This window comes from Dipodomys merriami, unplaced genomic scaffold (genome assembly GCF_024711535.1).
Source record: "Dipodomys merriami isolate MVZ:Mamm:240054 unplaced genomic scaffold, mDipMer1.0.p SCAF_6, whole genome shotgun sequence".
Classification (NCBI taxonomy): Eukaryota; Metazoa; Chordata; class Mammalia; order Rodentia; family Heteromyidae; genus Dipodomys; species Dipodomys merriami.
This window is the reverse complement of record NW_027206179.1, coordinates 56448944-56472821: the sequence shown is the minus strand read 5'-3', so window position 1 is coordinate 56472821 and position 23878 is coordinate 56448944. Positions and strand designations below refer to the sequence as shown.

Below are 23878 nucleotides of genomic sequence, written 5' to 3'. Positions count from 1 at the left end.
CTAGAATTAGAATTATATGCAGAGCACAACTTTTCAGGACAGAAAAATTAGAAAGAAGTTAAATTGTGTGGTGTTCTGTTCTGGATACATGTAAATTAAAGAAATGCAAATAAGTAAGTGTTAGAAAGTATTAGAAGGCCAAGTAAGTAATGCCTTTGTAGCCAGAAAATTTTAAAAGTTTTGGCTTGAATTCCTAATCTCAGACTGCTAGACCATACTTTCCTTACTGTCAGAATATAGCATGAATTAAAATTCATTTTGGGTCATATATATAAACATACATATATATGTATATATATATATATATATATATATATATATATATATATATACACACACACAGTCTAAATTATACTGTTTTGACAAATGCTTGAATCAGTTTATTTTGCTAACAGAACCTAAATTTAAAATGTTGTTTGGCTAGAGCTCCTAGGCATGGGTCGAAACTTCCTAAGCAAAGATCCAGATCATAACAAATCAAAGAAAGACTGGATAAATGGGATTACATCAAACTGAAGAGTTTCTGACAACAAAGGACACAACTAACAAAATAAATAGAAAGCCCACAGAATATAAGAACATTTTTTTTTTTACCAGCTATGCTTCTTTCAGGGGCCTTATATCTAAAATATACTTAAGAGTTCAGACAATTAAACTCCCTGAAAATAAACCCTTAAAAAATTAACAATATAATTAATAAATGCACTAAAGACTTAAAGAGAGACTTTAGAGGAAGAAATAAAAATAGCCAGTAGACACATGCAGAAATGTTCAGCATCTCTGGCTACAAAAGAAACACATATCAAAACAACACTGGGGGTTGGGAAGGTGGCTCAGTAGTAGAGTGCTTGCCATGCATGCTTGAGGCCCACATGCTTGAGCACCACACTAAGCAGAAAAAGCCAGAAGTGGGAGCTGTGGTTCAAGTAGTAGAGTGCTAGCCTTGAGCCGAAGAGCTCAGGGACAGTGCCCAGGCCCTGAGTTCAGGCCCCACGACCAACCACCCCCCCCCAAAAAAAAAACCACTGAGATTCCACTTCACCTCACTTAGAATTGCCATCATTAAGAAAACTAAAGGTAACAAATACTGGCCAAAAGAACTCTACTGATGGTGGGGGACGTAAACTTGTTCAACCACTCTGGAAAGCAGTATGGAGTTTTCTCAAAAGACTTAGAGCTTCCCTATGATCCAGCAGTTCCACTCTTGGGCATCTATCCAATAGAACACAAACAATGTACGCTAAATCTACCAGCACAACCATGTTCATTTCAGCGTTGTTTACACATGGCCAAGAATGGAATCAACCCATACATTCCTCCATGACAAATGGATCAAGCAAATGTGGTATATACACAATGGAATTCTACTCTTCTATCAGAATGATATTGTACCACTCACAAGGAAATAGAAAGACTTGGGAAATATTATTATTAAGCAAAATAAGCCAGTCCCTAGGAAACATAAGTTTCATGATTTCCTTCATTTGTGTTAGTTAGAATGTATCTATAAATCTATGAGTAAACACACTGGATGGTAAATTATATATATGTATATATGTTTAATATATATGGACATAATAAATTATACAGATCTCTAGACATTCACACAGTGAGACCAAAATAGCACATTTATAGGAGTGGCTCACAATGGCTCAATATGTGCATAGGATCATATAAGCTAATATTTTTAAAATGAACTTCAAAAAATGGAAACAAGGAATTTTGTTGTTGTTATTGTTATTTTGTTGTATTTTCTTTTTGTCTGTTTGTCTTTGAGAGGGTATGAAAAGGTGAGGCAAAAGGTGAACAAATACAGCAGTAGTACTCACTAGACATTAGACTTACTATACAACTGTGGGTAGGAACCAGAGGAAAAACCTGGGAGAGAACAAGGGAAGGGGTGACATAGTCCAAAAAGAAATGTACTCATTACCTGACTTATGCAACTGTAACCCCTCTGAGCCTCACCCCTACAATAACAATAAAATATATTTTGAAATATAAATAATAAAATAAAATGTTGTTTCAAAAGCCTGTGATTCTGTCATCCACCAGTTGCCAAACAGCTAGTCAAGTGATATTCTATAGTCCAACAAGTTCCCCCGTTAAGAGGTATTCTCTGTAGATCTGGGATTTTGGATGTTCAATATATTGGGAAAGTAGTATAATAGAAAAGATAAATTATTTTCCTCCTGACTTAGTTATAGGGAAGATCTAAAATTATAAAAATGATCCTCCTCCAAACCTTGCGAGATTATGATGTTGGAAAATCACAACAAAACAAAACTTCACTCCTAATTTTCATTCTCCCACATTTGTATAAATTCCTCTCAAATTAAAGCTTCAACTAAGCTAAATGACATTAAATGATGGCCATATAGTCTGTGCTTGAATTCTACAATTACTCTTCATAAGGAAACCTTTGATCAGTTAGGTAAATTTTCCATTGTATTCTCTGTTAGATCTGCCTCAATCTCTGCAAGGTTATTGTGTAGTTAGAATGTTTATATTCAATGTATGTTGCATAGCTGGTCTTAAATCCAACACATTACACTGGTTTTCCAAGAGCAGAGGAGACAACTTCTTTTGTGCTGTTTGTGAGGACTGATTGGATTTTTTTTTCTGTCAGTCATGGGACTTAAACTCTGGGCCTGGGCCCTGTCCCTCAGCTCTTCAGCTCAAGGCTAGCACTCTACCACTTCAGCCACGGCACCACTTCCAGTTTTCTGGTGGTTTATTGGAGATAAGAGTCTCACGGACTTTCTTGCTCAGGTTGGCTTTGAACCTCAGCTCTCAGCCTCTTGAGTAGCCAGGATTACAGGCGTGCACCATCGGCACTGGCCTGATTAGGTTTTTTTTTTTTGTTTGTTTGTTTATTGTGAGAATACTGTACGGAGGAGTACAATTACATGGGCAAGGTAATGAGTACATTTCTTATCAAGTATTGTTTTTTTTTTATTGTGAAAATACTGTACAGAGGGGTTACAATTACACGGGCAAGATAATGAGTACATTTCTTATCAAGCATTGTAGCCTCCTCCTTTGTTTCCCCTTCCTATCCCTTCCCATCCTCCCCCCCACAACTCCCACCCAATCCTCCTCCCCCCCCCACCAAAGTTGTAAAGTTCGTTTTCGACATAACGACTCGTACATCTCATTGTTGCAATAGGTCCACCTGTATCCCTATTTAAACGATTTGGCTTTCCCCTTCCCTCCACAAATTGTATTTTTATATGATTACTTTTATCCCCTTAGTTTTATCCCCTTCATTTATTTTAATGCTTCTGTAGAGTTTGTGATAGACTTAGGCTAGTTTCAAATATTAGGCCATTATTCATACTGAAATTTATTTTATTCACATTCAACTATTTGAAAACTACTAATAGAAAAATCAGACCTTAAAACAATATAAAGATGAAAAAAGGATATGAAAACAAACTTCCTATTAGCAAATTCATAAGCTCAAAGACAATATAGAGTTACTTTTTGTATACAAGAAGAAAAATATACTAAAATACTATACTTAGAAATTCTCACAAATGGTGAACTAAAGACTTTTCAGCCAAACAAAACCTAAGAGATTTGTGTTATAAGAAATGCTAAAGGAAATTATTAATACCAGACATTAGAATGAGATTTGGATACTTGCAAAGGAACAAAAAAAATTTTTTAAATCATGACTTCATAAATATAAAAGCTGGTTTGACTCTTTTGTTAAACTCTTAAAAATAATTGACTATTTCTAGCTCAAATAAATAGTTATTGTATTTTAGCACATCCTAGTACAGAGCATATGGAACATGAAAATGAACAGCATTTCCCGCCCTACTGAGAAATCATAAAATGCCCTTTCTTATCTGCCTTTGTATGGTTTGTTCTATGGGCCTGAATACAGAAACTGCCTGAAAATAACACATTTTCCCCATCTTTGGTGAAAGGATCAGATTTGATCAGTTTGGGGAGGTAAGAAGATGTCACAACCTTTCAAATCAGGAAGGAGGGAGACTTAAGTGACACTATGCCTTTCCCTCAGGCTGAGATTACAAGAGAAAAACATGTGGGTTTTATGTGGCCAGATAGAAAGAACCCCTTAGAAAGCAAGGTGCCTTTGTAACTGGGAAAGCCATTCCATTTTGTTGTTGTTGTTGTTGTTGTTGTTAGTGTCTGTCTTGACCAACAAAGGGCTCAGGGTGCTACTTAGCACCTACTCAACTGAGTGAGAAAGAAGAGAAGTGAAGTCCCCTTCTTCTGATTTTCTTTTGTGCATTTGCTTTGATGTGTTCCATGCACAGGTAATGGATTTTGGTTGGCACTGGAGCTCCATTAGCTCTGTTTCCAGAAAATCATCTGGAAGAAAATCAGAGTGTTGAGTATTAAACTAACACCCAATGGCAATGCTTGGTACTCACAATTCACATCTTTGCTAATTATACCTGTATATGATCAATTAACCATGTATTAAAGACTGGGTTTCCCAAACTACAGTATGCTGAGGAGATTGGGGAAACTTAAGAGGTAGCGCCTACAAGGACATCTTCATGTCGTTGGAAATATGTCCTTGAAGGGGTAGTGGACCTCAGCCCTCTCTTCTCTTTCACTTCCTTGACTTAAGGACAGCTGTTATCCCCCATCATCCTCTTGCGGTCCTGTACTGCCTCAATTACAGAGCAAGGGACCCAGTGGTCATGGACTGAATCTTCTAAATTCTGTGTCGATTTAAGTCTTAGAAATCTCAATTATCTCAATTCTCCTCAAAAACATTTTAAACAATGTAAGTATTCTTGTGCCCTTTTTGGATAATAAATTTACAACAAAAATGTTTTCCATGAATCATATCATGTCTATCAAAGATCATCAGCTCCAGTGACTGCAGAAGACCTATGGGAAACGTAAAGGCATGTTTAGGGCCATAAATAGTGCAGGTGTTAAACCATTTTTATATCTGCTTTGTGTACCACCTTCCCCTTATCACCTTGTCACAGGATCTACAGGGAACTTTACTACCAATGAGCACTTCTTTATCTCCTACAATCCTGAAGGTGTCAGTATTGAGATTTCTGATGCTGTGTCTGATTGACCATGTCACATGTCACAATTACTTAAAGCTATGTGAAGATATTCACACAGTTAACTTTGAATGGCTTTAAAAATCATATTTGGTAAGAATCTTCAATTGTCCTTTTCTAAACTTTACCCTCTCTAGCCCCAGTAAATTGAGTGAACAGTTTTCTTTGAATATATAAGCTTTAATACAATAACAATGTGAGAATCAAAATGTATGTGCTACTGCATTAAAAGCTTTATGACTGCTACTAGTGTGATCTAGAACCATACTACTATTGGAAAGCATTACTAATTGATTGTACTTTTAAGCAAACATGAATTCATTCAAAAATATGGTTGTTATCAAGCATTGAAATAGAAACAGCAATAAGAGACTTCCCAGCTAACAAAAGACCAGGACCAGATGGTTTTACAGCGGAATTCTACAAGGCCTTCAAAGGAGAGCTCACACCAACTCTTCAATGAAATTGAAAGAGAAAGTTCACTGCTGAACACATTCTATGAAGCCATCGTAACTCTCATCCCAAAACCAGGCAGGGACTCATCAAAGAAAGAGAACTATAGACCCATTTCTTTGATGAACATTGATGCAAAACTTCTCAACAAAATTTTGGCCAATCGACTTCAACAATTCACCCAAAAAATCATACACCATGATCAAACAGGATTCATTTCAGGGATGCAAAGCTGGTTCAATACACGGAAATCAATTAATATTATTCATCACATCAACGGGAGCAAGGATAAGAATCACATGATTATCTCAATAGATGCAGAAAAAGCATTTGACAAGATCCAGCACCCCTTTATGATGAAGGTTTTGGAAAAATTAGGAATCCATGGAACATTCCTCAATACAATAAAGGCTGTATATGACAAACCTACAGCCAGCATTATACTTAATGGTGAAAAACTAAAGCCATTTCCTCTTAATTCAGAAACAAGACAAGGATGTCCACTCTCTCCACTTCTCTTCAATCTAGTATTAGAATGCCTTGCTACAGCAATAAGACCAGATGCAAACATAAAAGGGATCCAAATAGGGAAAGAAGAAATAAAACTCTCCCTCTTTGCAGATGACATGATCTTGTATTTAAAGAATCCCATAGACTCCACTCCCAAATTACTCAAGCTGATTCAAAACTTTGGCAAAGTAGCAGGGTATAAAATTAACCCCCCAAAATCAATGGCTTTTCTGTATGGCAACAATGAGAAAAGTGTGGCTGAAATTAGGAAAGTAACTCCATTTGTAATAGCCCCTCAAAAAATAAAATACCTAGGAATTAACTTAACCAAAGAAGTGAAGGACCTCTATGATGAAAACTTTAAATTCTTGAAAAAGGAAATCAAAACAGAACTTAGAAAATGGCAAAACTTCCCATGCGCCTGGATTGGCAAGATTAACATCGTGAAAATGGCAATACTTCCCAAGGCTATCTACAAATTCAACGCGATACCTATCAAAATTCCAACCTCATTCTTCAAGGAAATAGAAGAGGCAATCCAAAAATTCATAAGGAACAATAAAAGACCCCGAATAGCAAAAATGCTCCTCAACGGAAAGAACACTGCTGATGGAATATCAATACCAAATTTCAAACTCTACTATAAAGCCATAGTAATCAAAACAGCTTGGTACTGGCATAAGAACAGACCTCAGGACCAATGGAATAGAATTGAAAACCCAGAAATGAACCTACAGACCTATAGCCAACTAATCTTCGATAAGGGAGCTAAAATAATAGAATGGAAGAAAGACAGCCTCTTCAGTAAATGGTTCTGGCAAAATTGGTTAACTACATGTAGAAAACTAAAGCTAGATCCTTATATATCACCCTGCACCAGAATCAACTCCAAATGGATCAAAGACCTCGGAGTCAAAGCAGACACTCTGAAGACATTTCGGGATGGAATGGGAGAGACCCTAGGCCTCCCTGGCTCAGGCCGAAATTTTCTTAATAGAGACCCAGAAGCACAACAAATCAAAGAAAGGTTGGACAAATGGGATTGCATGAAGTTGCAGAGATTCTGCATGGCAAAGGACATAGCTAGCAAGATCAATAGAAAGCTCACAGATTGGGAGAAGATCTTCACTAGCCATACAATAGACAAGGGTCTCATATCTAAAATATACTTGGAACTCAAAAAATTAAATCCCCCAACAACAAATCCTCAAAGAAACAACTGCCCAATAAATAAGTGGGCTAAAGACTTGAAGAGAAACTTCTCTGAAGAAGAAAGAAGGATGGCCAATAGACACATGAAGAAATGCTCAACCTCTCTAGCCATAAAAGAAATGCAAATCAAAACAACATTGAGATACCACCTCACTCCAGTTAGAATGGCTATAATCAAGAACTCTAACAACAACAGATGCTGGAGGGGATGTGGACAGAAGGGAACCTTACTTCATTGTTGGTGGGAGTGTAAACCTGTTCAACCACTTTGGAAAGCAGTATGGAGGTTCCTCAAAAGACTCCACATAGAACTCCCCTATGACCCAGCAAACCCACTTTTGGGCATTTACCCAAATGTTTACAAACAAGACCACACTAAAGCTACCAGCACAACTATGTTTATTGCAGCATTATTTACCATAGCTAAGATATGGAACCAACCCAGATGCCCCTGAGTAGATGAATGGATCAAGAAAATGTGGTATATATACACAATGGAATTCTATGTCTCCATCAGAAGGAATGACATTGCCCCATTTGTTAGGAAATGGAAAGGCTTGGAAAAAATTATATTAAGTGAAGTAAGCCAAGCCCAAATAAACAAAGGTCCCATGGTTTTCCTTATTTGCAATATCTAGTATATGTATGAGTCAAGCAGGAAAGGTCAGATAATGTGATGGTAGGAAAATGAACCCTTAGATAAGTATTTAAATGGTTTTTTTTTTCTTTCATGCATTTGTTCTAACTCATTTATAAGATTATTTCTTTGTAGCTTTGTATGTCCCTCCCCAACAGTATAACCCCTGCTTTCACTATATTTGATGTCAGTATAACTTGTGGAGGAGATGGGGAAAAACAAGTCGTTTAAGGATACAGGTGGACCCGATGCAACTAGGAGAAGTACAAGTTGTCATGTCAAAAATGAACTTTACAACTTTGGTGGAGGGGGGGTTTGTGGGGCGGGACGGGGCAGGGGGGGGAGGCTGGGAAGGGATGTGAAGGGTAAACAAAGGAGGAGGCTGCAATGCTTGATAAGAAATGTACTCATTATCTTGCCCATGTAATTGTAAATAAAAAAACAAAAAAACCAAAAATATGGTTGATTTTTAATTTAATTTTATTGTCTAGGTGATGTACAGAGGGGTTACAGTTACATACGAAAGGTAGTGAGTACATTTCTTGTCAAATATTGTTATCCCCTCCCTAGTTTTTCTCTCATTTTCCTTCCCCGCAATGTGTTTGTATCTGTTAAATACTAGGTACTTACTTGTTCTAAGTTCTGGGAAAATAAAATTAAGACCTACTTAAGAAAGCTCATTGAATGAGCTTATTAGGTAAATCACTTGTATTTTAAACTACAAATATTAAAAATGACTTTGTATGTGATCAAAATGGCTATGTTGTATAAAAATATACCAAAAACTGTTTTATCACTATTCTTTCACAACCCCTGTGTGTAATATTAGGTCTTGTTCATTTTATGACATGTCACAAAACTACCATTACCCCTCATAAATGCTTTGCATATTTTACTACAGAAATGAATGGCACCAGTAACTTATACCTGTACTTCTAGCTATTTAGGGGGCTTAGACCTATGAACTATGGTTCAAAACACGCCTGGACAGTAAAGTTTGAAACTCCCTCACTGATTAACAGCAAAAAATCTGGATGGAAGTATGACTCGAGTGATAAAGCACCAGCCATGGGTAAGTAAGCCAGGCAAGAGCATGAGTTCTAGCCCTGTTACTGGTTAAAAAAAAAAAAAAGTAAAATGTAAAAACAGAAGAAACATATGTAGTAAATATACAGGAATTCAGAAGGATAATGTAACCTAAATGTAAGAGAATAGTACCAATGTCTCATTTTCTTTCTATAAATAATATATTAGCTGGTTGCCAGTGGCTCACTTCTGTAATTCTAGCTATTCAGGATGCTAAGATCTAAGGGTCATGGTTCTAAGCCAGCCCAGCAGGAAAGTCCTGAGACTCTTATCTCCAATTAATCACCAAGAAACCAGAAGTGGCGCAGTGGCAAAAGTGGTAAAACACTTGTCTAGAGCTGAAGAGCCTAGGGACAATGCCCAGGCCCAGAGTTCAAGCTAATGAGCACCACCACCAACAAATAATAATAATAATAGTAATCGTATGTTAAAGGTAAGCAATATATATACACTCATTATATGGAAGTTATAGCTCAACTTTTAGATAAGATACCACACTGGTCTTAATACTTAATATCTCAGAGAATAACTCACATTCTGACTACTAATATTTTAATAACAACTGAAAATTCAAGCTTGGTTACAATCTTAAATGTTAAGAAAACACTTAAAATATCAAACACTTCAGGAAAAACAACTGTCTAATTTTACTGAAAAAACATATTATTTAATGTTAAACATAAATTATTTAATGTTAAACACAGATCTGGGACAGGATTGCACAAAAGAGGATATATAGGAAAGTAAAATTAAAACTGAGGAAAATGAAGTTATCATTTCCACTTAAATCACCTGGTTTATCTAGAAATGACTAAGTATATTCAATCTGTAAACATTTTACAGGAAAATTTCCAGTAACTATCGAAATAATTTCTTCTTCTTAGTGACTAAGCATTTCATATTATCATTAGAAGGCAGCATGCTTCACTTCACTTTGAAGTACATTTTGCACTCAATTTTAAGCTCTATATTTGTATCAATCATATCATTCTTTTACATTTTATAGTTTCTTTTAAAAATAAGTTGGGGGTTGGGAAGGTGGCTCAGTGGTAGAGCGCTTGCCTTGCATGCCTGAGGCCCTGGGTTCAATTCCTCAGCACCACATAAAGCAAAAGAAAAAAGCCAGAAGTGGCGCTGTGGCTCAAGTGGTAGAGTGCTAGCCTTGAACTGAAGAGCTGAGGGACAGCGCCCAGGCCCAGAGTTCAGGCCCCACGACTGGACCCCAAAAAAAAAAAAGTTGGATTTTTTTCTAAGTGACATGTTTATATAGTCACATTTGTTTTCTGGTTTTTGTTGGAGTTGGAAATTTTCTCCTTAGCTTACATGGTTATTTCCTTATGTCATTGTAATTCTATTTATTCAATGTTTTTAAATCATTATTTGGCATAATTGATTATAAATAAGACTTTGTTAAGTCTGGCTACAGAAATAACTGGAAAGATGAATTTTTATGACTAAATAACCAAATCTTTTTAGTTTTAATGTTAACTAATATTTCTCCTTTTTTTGTAAGTGGGGGATTGAACCTAGCTCCTTGTGACATTAAGCACGTGGGTCTAACCACTGAGCAACATCCAGCCTTAGACTCTGGTTCTTTTCTAATAATGAGAACTTCACATATTTTCCAAATGAAATGTTGGTATGTTTCATTGACATTTAAGGAGATCTAATATAGTGGCTTCGTTTACCTCTACATTCATTTATGTCTCTGAACTGAATAATTTCCAAAAACATATTAGACATTTCAAGCTGCATGCTATCTTAAATTGATACATTTGCCAATAATCTCTCAAGTTTAGCTCAAGAGTTTTCTTATTTTTATGCTCATTAAATGTATGTGTGTGTGTAAATGTAGTGTGTGTGTGTGTGTGTGTGTGTGTGTGTGTGTGTGTGTGTGTGTGTGTGGATGTCAATGCTGGGGCTTGAACTCAGGTCCTGAGTGCTGTTCTTGAGCTTTTTGTTCAATGCTAACACTCTTCCACTTAATCCACAGCTCCATTTCTGGTGTTCTGGTGGTTAACTGGAGATAAGAGTCTCAGACTTCAAACTGCATGAAGTCTCAGCCTCCTGATTAGCTATGATTACAGGCATGAGCCACCCATACCATGCTAAATGTACTTTTGCATTTTGATTTTTCAGTATACTAGATTTCTCATTGCTAAAAAATTTGAATGCATAGTAGTTACTAAAAAACTTAAATATCTACTGTGCATGAATCATTTATAATTTCCTTTCTTATATCAAGAGGAATACAGTTCAGAAGGCCCTATGATGAATATTTTGACTCTAAAAATATAAATACATGAGGGACAGAAGTGAGAAATTTAAGTGGGTGATACTACATAATTACAAAAAAGTACTTTTCAGTATCGTTTCAGAATACACTGGAACCTCTGTTATTTTGACATTGATCTCTGATCAAAGTGTGGTGTATTTAGCATTGTCTTATGTCTCTGTACATAGCAGAAGTCAAAAAATAAAAATAGGATGCAGTTTTGTTGAAAATGCACAAAACACATACAACAATCTATATACTAATCTCTTTCTTATTTGGCTAGCTGACACTAAGGAAACAGTTCTTTTATCTTTGACATTTTAGAAATTATTGGCCATTTTCATCAATTCTAGCTTTTAGAGTTAGTTCTAGCTTTTAGAGTTAGAACTATTGCTCCCCAAATCAGTCAATATTTACCTCCATTTCTCAATATATTAAGATCTATCATTTTGAAAGAAAAAGTGATGAAGAATATTGAGGTCTTACTTTCCTAGATCAGAATCAAAACTTTCGTCTTCAGAAGATCATCTAGCCACAAAATTATTGTAAATATAAAATCTTCCGCACCTCCATTACCAGTTCTCTTAGCTCTCACCTTAACAATCACAATTGTGCATGTCTACCCATTATTTTAGTGGTTACCTGTGTCTTGTCAACTGTTTATTGCAGTTTTTCTTTTTTTAAAAAAGTACATTAATTATTGTGAGGTTTACTATACAAATAAGGATGTGTGTATTTATCATGAACTTTAGAAAATAGCCTTCTTTCTCGTAGTACCACACGACTACCTACATTTTTTTACTCATCTAGGAACCCTGATATTTAGTTCCTGGTACACAGAAGGGCTAACTTTAATTGAACTGAGTAGATGTGGCTAGTTGGCAGCCCAGAACTCCGTCTTTAATTCTATTAGAAAACACTATAAACTAGTGGGATTTCCAATTGAGTCGACACACCAAGTCCCTTAGGAACTGGGATCTTGCTTGGCTTATGGACCTGAGCAGGAGTTGGGAATGTATTTGTGTTTAATAGTGAAATTAAATAGGTCAGGATTAGAAAATAAAGTATGAAAGAAAATAAAATCCAGCCAGGTAAAAGGTATAATAGGATTAGCTTGTTCAAAAACAAAAACAACAACAACAAAAAAACCCAGAAGAAATATGATGAGAGAACATGGTTTAAAAGTCCCCTTTATGAAGCCTGTCGGTAAGCAGTTGCCTTAGCAACCTTGGAGAGCGTCCATCCTGCCCCGCCCCTAGTCCTGCCCTCAAACGCACCTTAGTCCCACCCCCTGTATGTCTAGCGCCTCACCCGCCAGCCCCACACCCCTTACTTCCGCCCCCACCAGCTAGTGGGACCTAGGGTTCGACTCTCTGTGCCCACACTTTCAGTGCCTGATTAAAAATGTGATATCAAGCAAATAAATATAGAAGTTTATCTTACCAGTATCATAAGTCTTTCGTTCTATAATCTACCAATCCAAGTAATCCTATGTTAATGGCTAAGAAGCCTGCACCTAGCCCGAGTGCCTTGGCCAGGTTTTCAGGCAGCGCTGAGGACAGTTGCAGTTGTCGAGGTCCCCGCTTTTGCCGAGGGAGACGTGGAGCTGAGCGAGGCGGGACCTAGGCGCTTCCGGTCTTCAGAGGAAGTGGGCTGCCGGGTGAACTGGGCGCGGGGAGTCTCTCCAGACCAGTTCCACCATGTAAGTATTTGCTCCCCGGCCTTTGCTTCAGTCCCCGCTTCCTGCTGCTGTCGGATCCTAACGCAATCCCCCTCTGTTCCTCAGGTCGAAGGTTTCGTTTAAAATCACGTTGACGTCGGACCCGCGGCTGCCGTACAAAGTGTGAGTGGCACCGTGTGGGCCCGAGCTGGGCCGGCCGGGCGGAGCGCGCGGTGACGCGGGACGGCTTCCACCACGGACAGGCCGGCATCGCCAGGGGCCGGCCGGCCTGCTTCCCCCACCCCACTCCCCGCCACCCGCCCCGCGCGCGCTGCCCTTCCTGGAGCCCGGCTCGCGGGTTCCCGGGCTCTGACTGCAGCCATTCCGTGGGCAGAGAGCTCTTCTCGTGGGCGGGTAGGACAGGAGGATATTTAAGGACCAAGCTGTGATGATTTGCTGGTCATCCTCAACAGTCCTGCCTCCTGGTGATTATATATATATACATGCCTCTCACCACGCTGACCAGCTGTTAGAGGAGCTGAGGGAAGGCACCCAGTTCAGACCCTGAAATTACTTGGCCTTGGCCTCCAGTGAGGCCTACTGACAGGTTTAAAAAAATAACAATCTTTGTTATGTATGTTATTCAACAGTAGATGTCAATGAGTCTCAAATCACATTACTTGGGACTGTATAATAGAGTTTAACGAAATGGGGAAATAGGGCCATCTGCACATATAACCCTGTGTGTTGGGGGAGGAGAGGGGGGGAGGATGGGGAGCCTTGAACCCTGTCCCTGGGCTTTTTCCCTGACCTACTCAAGGCTAGTGCTCTACCACAAGAGCCGTAGCTGTATTTCCAACATTTTGATGATTAGCTGGAGATGAGTCTCACAGACTTTCCTTTCCAGGCTTGCTTCAAACCATGATCCTCAAACCTCACCCTCCAATGTAGGAGCCTGGCACTTGTCCCTTTACTTATTCTTTAGCAGCTGAATTGATGGTTGAATAGGAGTCTAGGTCTTCCTGTGGCTTTAACTAAACACTCTTCAGGTTACTGCAACTCGATGTCCCATGATGCACAGGCAAAGGACAGACTCCGATAAACGTTTATACATAATTAATATAAACAGGAGCATGGCTTATCCAAATCAGCTGATTACTGCTGATATCCATAACCCATATAGCCTTTTAGCTTTTGTTTCCTTTAGCTTTCCAGCTCTATCCTTTCTATACCTTGTTTCAGTTCAGGGCTTAAGATCTCCAGTCATGACTTCATCTCTAAAATGTCACTCTCTTATGGATTAATCCTAAAATTTCTTCTACAATTCTCCTTTTAACCAATTTGTCATGTTGTGTTTTAATCTGTTGCTTTCATCTCCCAAATACCACACTCAATAATTTCTTCCTTACCTAGTAGCCAGACCATAGTAGCCAGTCTTTTAAAATCAATCTCCTGCAAACATCAACTCTGAAGTTCACACACAAACACACACACACATACACATGTTTCTTGAAACATCAACTGTGTACACACACTCTCAACCATCTATGGTCTTTCTATATAACAGTATTCCTAAAGAAAATTACAGTATTTTAGCTTATGGGTATTCAAGTTGACTCATCTTCCAACATAATATTTGAAAATATATACTTTTTAAATTTCAAACTTTTCACAACTTTCTTGCCCTGTACTCTCAAGCCATCTGAAAAGAGTTCTTTAATCTTTCCTTCCTCATCTTTACATTGTTAGTTCCATAAATTTACCACAACATCTGTAAATGCATAATGTTAGTCCTCATATTTACAATTGTTTGACTTAGGCTCTAGATTCTACGTATTTTTTTCTTCTCAGCATTAGCATGAAGTCACATCCCTGACATTGATTTCTCCATCTGCATCAGATTCCTCGTTCTATATGTATTCTAGAAGGGGAGAAGGGAAAGGAAAAAGAGAGCAATGTCAATATGTGTAAGAGTTCCTGGACAATTGTGCTGTTTTAATTAATACATACTAAGTGAAACTGGAGGCCTAAGTGTTACTTAGTGGATGTGTGGTTGGGTATGGTTGCAAAAGACTATTGCATTCTATGTAAACTGTCACATTGCTAATGTATTTGATTTTTAAAAAACATCTATTGGGGGCTTATGCCCCCAACAAGAAAGGAAACAAAAAGAACCATTTTCACCTTTTAATACTATTCTGGAGGAGTACAATGGTGACATCAAAGAAATCCATTCACAGTTCTTTCTAAGAAAATCAGTATGATATGCTGTGGATGATGTAATGATTCTTATACCAAAATCTGTCAGTTACATCAAGAACTTGTACATATTCCTGAAAATGATCCATAATTGTAGTTGATAGGAAGACATTAAAGAGAATGTGGTGATGACAAATAGAGAGAAATGTTAGCTTGCCACTATCTCTTCCCTACTTGAAAGATACTGTGTTTTCTATTTGCTGTGATTTTTGTTACCTTAGGAATCATACTTTTCTTGGTTTGTGTTTGTTTGAAACTATTTACTATGTCTTTTAAGTATTTTCTTGGTATAAAAGGCCAATTTACTTTTCAGTTTTTAAGTTGGGAAAGTTATGTAGACTGACCATATGACTAAGTCATTTAAAAAGTGTGTCAGTAAAATCACACATTCCACTTAAAAGTTTTATTTCCAATATACTATGCCCTTTCTTGCAGATGATAGTGGGAAAGAGCTTCATTATTCTTACTTTGCTGGCATGAGCTTCTTCACTTTCATCAGTTTGATTTACTGTTTTAGAGGTGATGGTTGAATGCACTCATGTGATGCTCCAGGTAGCCTCTACTTAGAATAGAAGTGATAACTTTACTGCTTTGGATGGAAATGTTTAAACTAGAGGTAAAAAGTGGATTAGGGACCAAGGAGTGATTCAGCAATTTGAAATACATTTCATTGGACAGAACAATATATATGCTAGAATCATTTGTATCAAAGTGTTAAAAAAATAAAAATAATAGATTTATTTTTGTATGGCTTGTTAGTTGTCAGGTGGAAATTGGGACACTTACACTAAGGCAGTTTTTTTAAAAATTTATTTTAGAGCTAATGAATATAGTATTGCAATCAAACCACTTTTAAACCTAGAAGACACCTTTGTCTAGATAAGTAGAAAAAAATAAGAAATTTTAAACAAAAAGGCTCTTTTTAAAATTCTTCTTTCAGACTCAGTGTTCCTGAAAGTACACCTTTTACAGCAGTCTTAAAGTTTGCAGCAGAAGAAGTAAGTAGCCATGTAACAAACGCTTTATGGACCAAGGTTTAGCAGTAGACTTCAAAGTTTTTTAATATGCACCATCTCCCTGTGGGTCATTATTGGGTTTATGCTATAAAAAATGCTGTAAGTACAATGAAAGTTGAGGCTTACTTTTAGATATAAAATGAATGAGTTAACACATTGACACAATCATTTAATGCAATTGAATTTTATAGGCAATTTTAAGGAAAGTTTTTGTTGAAAGTGCTCAAAGATTTTAAGAATTATCCTTATATCAGCATATATTCCATCTGTTCATTTTTATTACTTTCATTCCAGAATTATAATTTTCTCAAAAATCTTCATTTGATTTTTCACATTTTCAGTTTGAACATGTATTTGCACTGTCAGTAAAATTTGGGTTGAAATGTGTCTCGTTTTTAAGCTGTTGGGATTTTTCTTCTTTAATAAAAAGGAGTTTTTCATTTGAAGTTACTTCAAGTCCTAAAGTAATTTTGTACAACCCTTGGAAGAATAGCTTGATCTGGTAGAATAGCACAAGAATGTAACTTCAGCCTTCTGTTTTAGTTGTGTCATTAACTAACACATAGGGAAAATACCTCAGTTTCTTTATTCACTATTTTTTATTCTCTCAGTGCTAAGAATCAAAACCACGGTGTTGTACTTGCTCAGCTAGCTCCGTTTATGACTGAATTATATACCTTTATCTACTGTACCTTCTCTTTTTTTTTTTTTCCTTTTTTTTGCTGGTCCTGGGGCTTGATTTCAGTGCCTAGGCACTCGTTGTGCTCAAAGCTAATGCTCTACCACTAGCACCATAGTACCACTTCCAGCTTTTCCTGAGTACTTTGTTGGAGAGAAGTTATTGCCTGATCTTACAGTCTGATTAAATGATTTTGTGTTATTTTGTGGTGTAGTGAAAAGTGCTAGACAGATTTGGAGTAACCCAAGTCCAAGTGTATTAGTTCATAATCTTCAGAAAGTTTTATGGTGACAAAAGTAATTATAATAACTAAATGAATAAGAAAGTAGATCATTTTACAAACTTGCCCTCTATGCAAGTAATTAATGAGAACTCACTCAACCTATTATTCTTGGTGGCTACATGTATGTAAACTGCTTTCAGGAACCACTGTCAACATTTTCTTCTTAGTCATTATTTATTACATTGTTTGTTACTTGATATTAGAGAAGTAATTGCAAAGTGACAGTATTTGGATTTTAATCCGCTTTTATCTATTCAGACAATAAGTAGAATGAGGTAGCGTGGAGATCTGAATACAGTTTTTATCTTTTTTGTTTGTTTGTTTCACAGACACTTGTCCATTGACATTCCTAGTCTGGAACATAGCAGATTCCAAATTGAACAAATAGATATGTAAAAGCTATAATTAATAACTATTATAACATAGTTACTGTGTTGGGTTCTTTATAATATAAATGCACAGTTCATCTTTTTGAAGTTGAAGGAAATTCTAAGGAACATGTGGTAGGAAGTAAACTAACAGCCTTCACAAGCCTTCCTATATTGATTAGGGTTTTGATGTACTTTCTAGTTATTATGCATCACACATAGCTGCTGCACATCTGGAAAGGCTCCAACTTGTTGACAGTAGTGAGAGGGGATCCCATAAAATGACATTGTGCAACCTGTCAAAACAGAATTGCCTTAAGAAATCAGGAGTCTAGATTTAAGTCACAGATAAAGTTATCTTAATAATTATGGTCCTTAGCATATGTTTTTTTCTAGTGACATAATTGGGATCTTGACATCCCTTGCAATATAACTCTTGAATTAAACAACTTTGAAAGGCATTGAAGTTTTGATTGTTATCTGAAATTCTTCTGGAGAGACCTCTTGAACACATTTCTTGGAACTTGCCATTTCCATAAGGACATTTTAGCAGTGTCTTTTGCTTATATTTTATTGCATATAGAAGAGAATTATATATAACAAATAGAATGTCTTAAGTCTGAATAGACATTGTTTAGGCATAGATTAACAATTAGCAGTGCTTTTCCTTTTAGTTAACAAATAAAATAATGATGTTGACAATCATTGGTATCCTGTAGATTTATGTGCATTATTTAGAGTACAGGATTCTTTAAAGGTAAAGGAAGCTATAGCACTTTTCATTGATGTTGTTTATTATAAAATCACATCTTAGAATGATACAATTGATATTAGGCACTCTATCTGTCATGCTTATCCTTTATAGTTACATATGTATTTCTTTTTCTCCTTTTCAGTTTAAAGTTCCTGCAGCCACAAGTGCAATTATTACAAATGGTAAGAATTCAGCTTTTTTTTTTTTGTCCTCAGTACTGGAGGTTGAACCTAGCACCTTTCTAATGGTAGGCAAACACTTCATCCTTAAACTATATCCCCACGTTTAGATTTTATTCCAGGCTGGCTTCCATCTTGTTTCTGTAATATCCCAGTAATCTGAGATATTATACACCATCATTCCTGACTAAGGATTAATAAATGATAAACACTAAGTCAAGATTGTTGTCTATAAATTGTAATGTTCAGTTTCCTTATGACTTAAGTGTACGTGGCAGTTTATGATTCCAGTCTTGTTTTCATGGCATATTATTACTGAAAGCAGCTTTCTTTATTTAATTAGCAAGTTTGTTTTTTTTTAACTTAACTAGAGTCAGAAAATGCTGTATACAAAGTTGAACAGAGGTAAAGAGAATAGGCTTGCAATATTACTCAGGTATACAATTAAAAATTTGAATATCTTGGACTGCCGATAATTTTGGTGGAACGAGTCTAAAGAGGAAGTAGTGAAGTAATGAGACTAAATTTTGCAGTAAGCTTGTAAAGTAGTAATCGATGTGTGGGTGTAAGTAGACCACATGCAGTAGAATGGACGAAGGAGATGAGATTAAGGTATAGTAGTAGTATGATGTAACAGTTTTGATAGAATTTCCTGCTCTAAAGTATTCCACTTGTCTCATTACTTGGCCTACTTTCTGGAGAGTTTTAGGTTCGCAAATGAGTAACTAAGAAAATGTTTTAAACTTAGTATGTCAGTCGAATGACTTTGTGGGTTTTTTCTCTTATGTCTCTTAGAGGTGTGGAAAATGATTGTTCGTTTTTTAGCTTTTTGAAATAAATGACTTATTGCATGTGAAAAATGATCAGAAACTTTTCTATAAACTTGAAGGATCACTGCAATGAGAGTTGGCATTCTTTAATCCAACAATGTGTATAAATGTATAATTACAAATTCCAATGGACATTTTAGTTGCCTGAAGGATTGTTATTTGTGTTCTAGGGGTTAAGTTGTTTTGGCTTTTACCTATACACACAGCAACAATATTTTGACAAACCTTTTCTTGTTACTGTTAAATCATTTTAGGTTTAGAAATAACTTACACAATTTTATAACTTATTTTCTAGATGGAATAGGAATAAATCCTGCACAAACTGCTGGTGAGTGTCTTAGATAACTCATAAAGTTAGTGGGAGCTATATATGTCAATACTGAATATTTAATTTGCATGAACTGGAGCTGTTATTTAGGAATTACACAGCAGCTTTTACTTATATGTCTGAGTAATATTTGTTCCATTATGTTTCTGGCTACAAGTAACAGAAAACCTGACTTGTGGTCACTTAGGAATTAAAAGTGTTTCATTAATCTACATAGTGCAAAAGTCTAAAGGCAAGATTATGCTTTCATGAGAATAATGATTTTTTTATTTTATTTTATTTGAGAACATACTGTACGGAGGGGTTACAATTACATGGGCAGGATAATGCATACATGAGAATAATGATTTTGAACTACCTCATGGGATTAGTGTGAAGTAGTTCAAGTAAAGCATTTTTGTGGTAAGGCCACACTCAGCTAAAACTGAACGCTTAATAAAAGTCTTTATTCAAAGTAGTCATAGTTCTTAAAAAGTTCTTTCATGATGGGTAAATATATCCTTTAGGGCTGTTAGTCTATTTCAAAATACATGTTATTCAATATAATGGAGCCTCATCCTTGAGAAAAGAGTACTTTATTATATTCTAATTACATTTGTATTAAAATTATATTGTCATCTTAGGCCAGGGATGGGAATCTTTTCTCTGCCAAGGACCTTTTAGATATTCATGACACATGAGCCATGCAAAATCAATGCAGGCATACGACTATCAGCAGCTAACAATATCATAGGTATTTTTCTCATGTACAAAATGATTTTGAGGACCAGGTTTTCCCTATCCTGTCATTGGTGGAACTCAGCCATATAGAAAATGAGCAATTAGCTCAGCACCGGTGGCTCATGCATGTAATCCTCGCTACTTAGGAGGCTGAGATCTGAGGATCATAGTTCAAAGCCAACCCAGGCAGGAAAATCTCTGAGACTCTTAACTCCAAAAAACCACTAGAAAACTGGAAGTGGCGCTATGGCTCAAGCAGTAGAGCACTAAGCTTGAGCTGAAGAGCACAGGGACAACGCCCAAGCCCAGAGTTCAAGCCCCACGACTGACAAAAAAGAAAAAAAAGAGCAATTATTTGAAATTACAGATATATTTACTTAAATCAGCTTTATGTAACTTTATTACATTAAAATGGTCAGTTATTGAAAACAGTGAGATAATTTATTACATAGATACCTGTAAACTTAATTGATATATGTTTCATATGTTATACTAGAAATTTTGGGTATTTATGTTAATTTGAATGACTTCTTACTCTGGCATGTTGTCCTTTACATTGCCTTTCAAAATTGAATTGCATGTCATTAGGCATGAAAAAAAATCTCAGAAGGCAATTGACCCAAAATAGACGAAGGTATCTAAATTTTTGTCACATGCAATAATTTAAAAATTTTTATCTTTTGGTATTTTATTGTATATTAAATGAAATATTAAATGGTTAAATTAGCTTATGTTTTTTATTATATTTTTATTGATTGCATTTACTAGCATTAAAAGACTAGAAGTATAGAGTTAGGTCTTAATAATGAGCTTTGTATTTTAATTTTCAATACAATTTTTTATATACAGTTAATTGTTGGATTGTAAGATAATTTGCTGTTGTTTTAGATGCCTAACTTTTTGTTTTGTTTGTATAGGAAATGTTTTTCTAAAGCATGGCTCAGAACTTCGAATTATTCCTAGGGATCGTGTTGGAAATTGTTAATAGCTGCTACTTGGAACATTCAGTTGCCTTTCAGAATAAATACTGGTATATTTTGTTATTGTAAAATTGAAATCAAGCATTGGACATACTCTGAAAACACACAAGAGTCAAAAAGCAATGAAAGGCCACCCGGTTCTTTCTTGTTGCTTGTACTCTTCCTGTGAAGAGGAGTGCTTATGGATGGAGGCTACCACCACCCCAGAAGGTCATGACCTTACAACACAAGTAGGGAGTTCATTTGGGGCAAATGGATTCTCCAGAATTGTGCTTCAACTGGAGGATGAGTGGTGATTCTTTCTGAGAGCACTTGGGTTAAAATTAATTAAAATTCAATGAATCTTAACCTATTTATTTGTCCTTGGTTTTAAAAAGTGAAAGGATTTGGATGACAATGATTGATTACTACCATCTGATTTGCACACGTAGTTTGATTTTTATATATAGTTTATTGTGAAGATAATAGTTAACAATCTTCCATCAGTTGCGATTTTTATTTAATTGACTGTCATTAATTTTAGTATCAACAAATCAAAAATTGAGTATTTTGATTGAAGCATTGGGTACATAAATTGAAAACCTATACTGAGTAGTTTTAACAATGACTTCTCCAATCTAGTATTTGTCAAAGTGGGAATAAAGACATCCTTTGCTGGGTTATGCATTTCTTTATCTAGTATTTGTCAAAGTGGGAATGTAAAGGCATCCTTTGCTGGATTATGCATTTCTTTATCAGCACCCTTTGATAACTTACGATGAAAACTAATGCCTTCGAGGATAATGTATTTGTATGGCACTTAGAGAGTATTGTTGTATTGATGCTATGAAATTTATAGTATGACCTAATTGGAAATGATAGTGAGTTACACTTACTGAAGACCCAGCATTTTAAAGATGTGCTCATCCAAAAAATAAGAAGCCAGGGAAAGAAAGGTGACCAGGCTTTGGCAAGAAGGGAAGCAACAATGAAGAGGAACAGAAAATTCACAGTGTCATAAGAAAAAGCCAACTTTGTTTTGTTTTGTTTTGTTTTGTTGTCAACTTCCAATTGACAAAACTGCAGTACATGTTGGAGCAAACTGAGATAGCAAAATACTAGATAGTCTTAAGTAGCAGAGAAAATAAACCATGAACCTTGTAAACCTATCAGTTTCAAAATAACTTTATTAGAATCCAAAGAATGATATGCTAATGAAAGCTTTTATTTGCTTTACAGAGGGGTATCAGTACCTATGCATATCCAGTGATTCAGAATGAGTACTTGACCTATATTTTAAATGGTGAGCTTTCTGGAGGAAAGGGTTGTATCTGTAGTAAGTTTTCAATAAAAGCTTATTGAGTTAGTAATAAATGAAGTATCACATAGTATGTGTCAGTGTTTACCCTTACCAAGGCTTACTGGGAGAAAGAAAGAAAATAACAGGATCAGCATCTGAAAGCTGAACAAGGTAATTTGAGAAATTTACCAGAGCCATGCACAAATGATACATGGTTCACACTTACCCTAGCTACCTGGGAGGCTAAGAACAAAAGCATCTCAGCTCAAAGCCAGCCCTGGCAGAATGTTCATGGGACTCCCTTCTCAACACAGTTTTGGGTATGTACCTGACATACCTACCTGCATTTATGACAGATTGGGATAGCCGTGATTCTAGGTCAACTTAGGCAGAAAAGTATAAGATTACATCTCCATGGAGGGAACTTGGACTTCGGAACACCTGTGATTCCAGTAATAGTGTGAATTCTAAAATAGATAATGGCAAGAAACCAGACCATGTCAGAAATGCGGCTGAAGTGGTAGCACTCCAGTCTAGCATGGCCTAACAAGCAAGCATGCCCTGAGTTCAAAACCCAGTATTGCCTTCCTCTCCCCTTGCCCAAATTACCAGCTATTACAAAATTGATGAATAGGATGTTAAATTATCAAATGGGGAATATGCTGATATCAAAAACATACTAATATTCAGGAAAGTTTGTGTAAATTGTGATACTCAAAAGTTCCTGTTTTGTATAAACTAAATCTTTACCTAGCCAATGGTTTTTGAAGCCCTATCCCTGAAGTTTTTGGCTTAAGTTCTGCTTTTAGCACAAAAGTCTGCTTACTGTTGCATAAATACTTCTGTCGTAATGCTGTCTTCATTTTGGAAATTAGATTGTGAATTTTAAGACTTATTAAACAGCTGCACATTTTGTTATTAAGTAAATGTAGTCTGTAAGTTCTTTATGCAGAATCTTTTAAATTTATATGTTTAAGTGCATTACTGATCCATAATAAGTTTTACAAAAATACATTTTGTTATACTATAAAACCATATGGTCTACTCTGATTTTATTAGAGTTTTTATTAAAAATGTCATTCTAAAAGAAAAGCAGGGATGATTAATGTTCATAAGTCATGACATGAATAATAAAAATGTCTGCATTTTATAGAAGAGAAAAAAATTTAAGAAGGCATAGTAATTGCTTAGGTTAATAGGTCCTAAACCTGGATGATTTTCAAAATGAAGGAATTAAACACAGATTTGTGGAAAACATCCCTCAAATTTTAACTCATTAAGTCTGGAATAAGGAACCTTTGTAA

The 23878-nt window shown here is 36.0% G+C and overlaps 1 protein-coding gene across 1 annotated transcript; it reads left to right on the top strand.

The window, feature by feature from the left end:
• The first annotated feature begins 12863 nt into the window (after window positions 1-12863).
• On the top strand, window positions 12864-23609 carry Ufm1 (ubiquitin fold modifier 1). The gene is made up of 6 exons (XM_070002918.1): window positions 12864-12941; window positions 13026-13082; window positions 16099-16156; window positions 18401-18440; window positions 19563-19595; window positions 21233-23609. Coding segments are annotated over exons 1-6 (258 nt in total). The 5' UTR covers window positions 12864-12939; the 3' UTR covers window positions 21301-23609.
• Window positions 23610-23878: the final 269 nt, after the last annotated feature.

Bases quoted from the DNA above. Each gene is read 5' to 3' on its own strand.
- Ufm1 (XM_070002918.1), top strand. The intron at 16,157-18,400 runs GTAAGTAGCCAT...TCTCCTTTTCAG, and splicing joins TAAAGTTTGCAGCAGAAGAA to TTTAAAGTTCCTGCAGCCAC. The intron at 19,596-21,232 runs GTGAGTGTCTTA...TTGTTTGTATAG, and splicing joins AAATCCTGCACAAACTGCTG to GAAATGTTTTTCTAAAGCAT.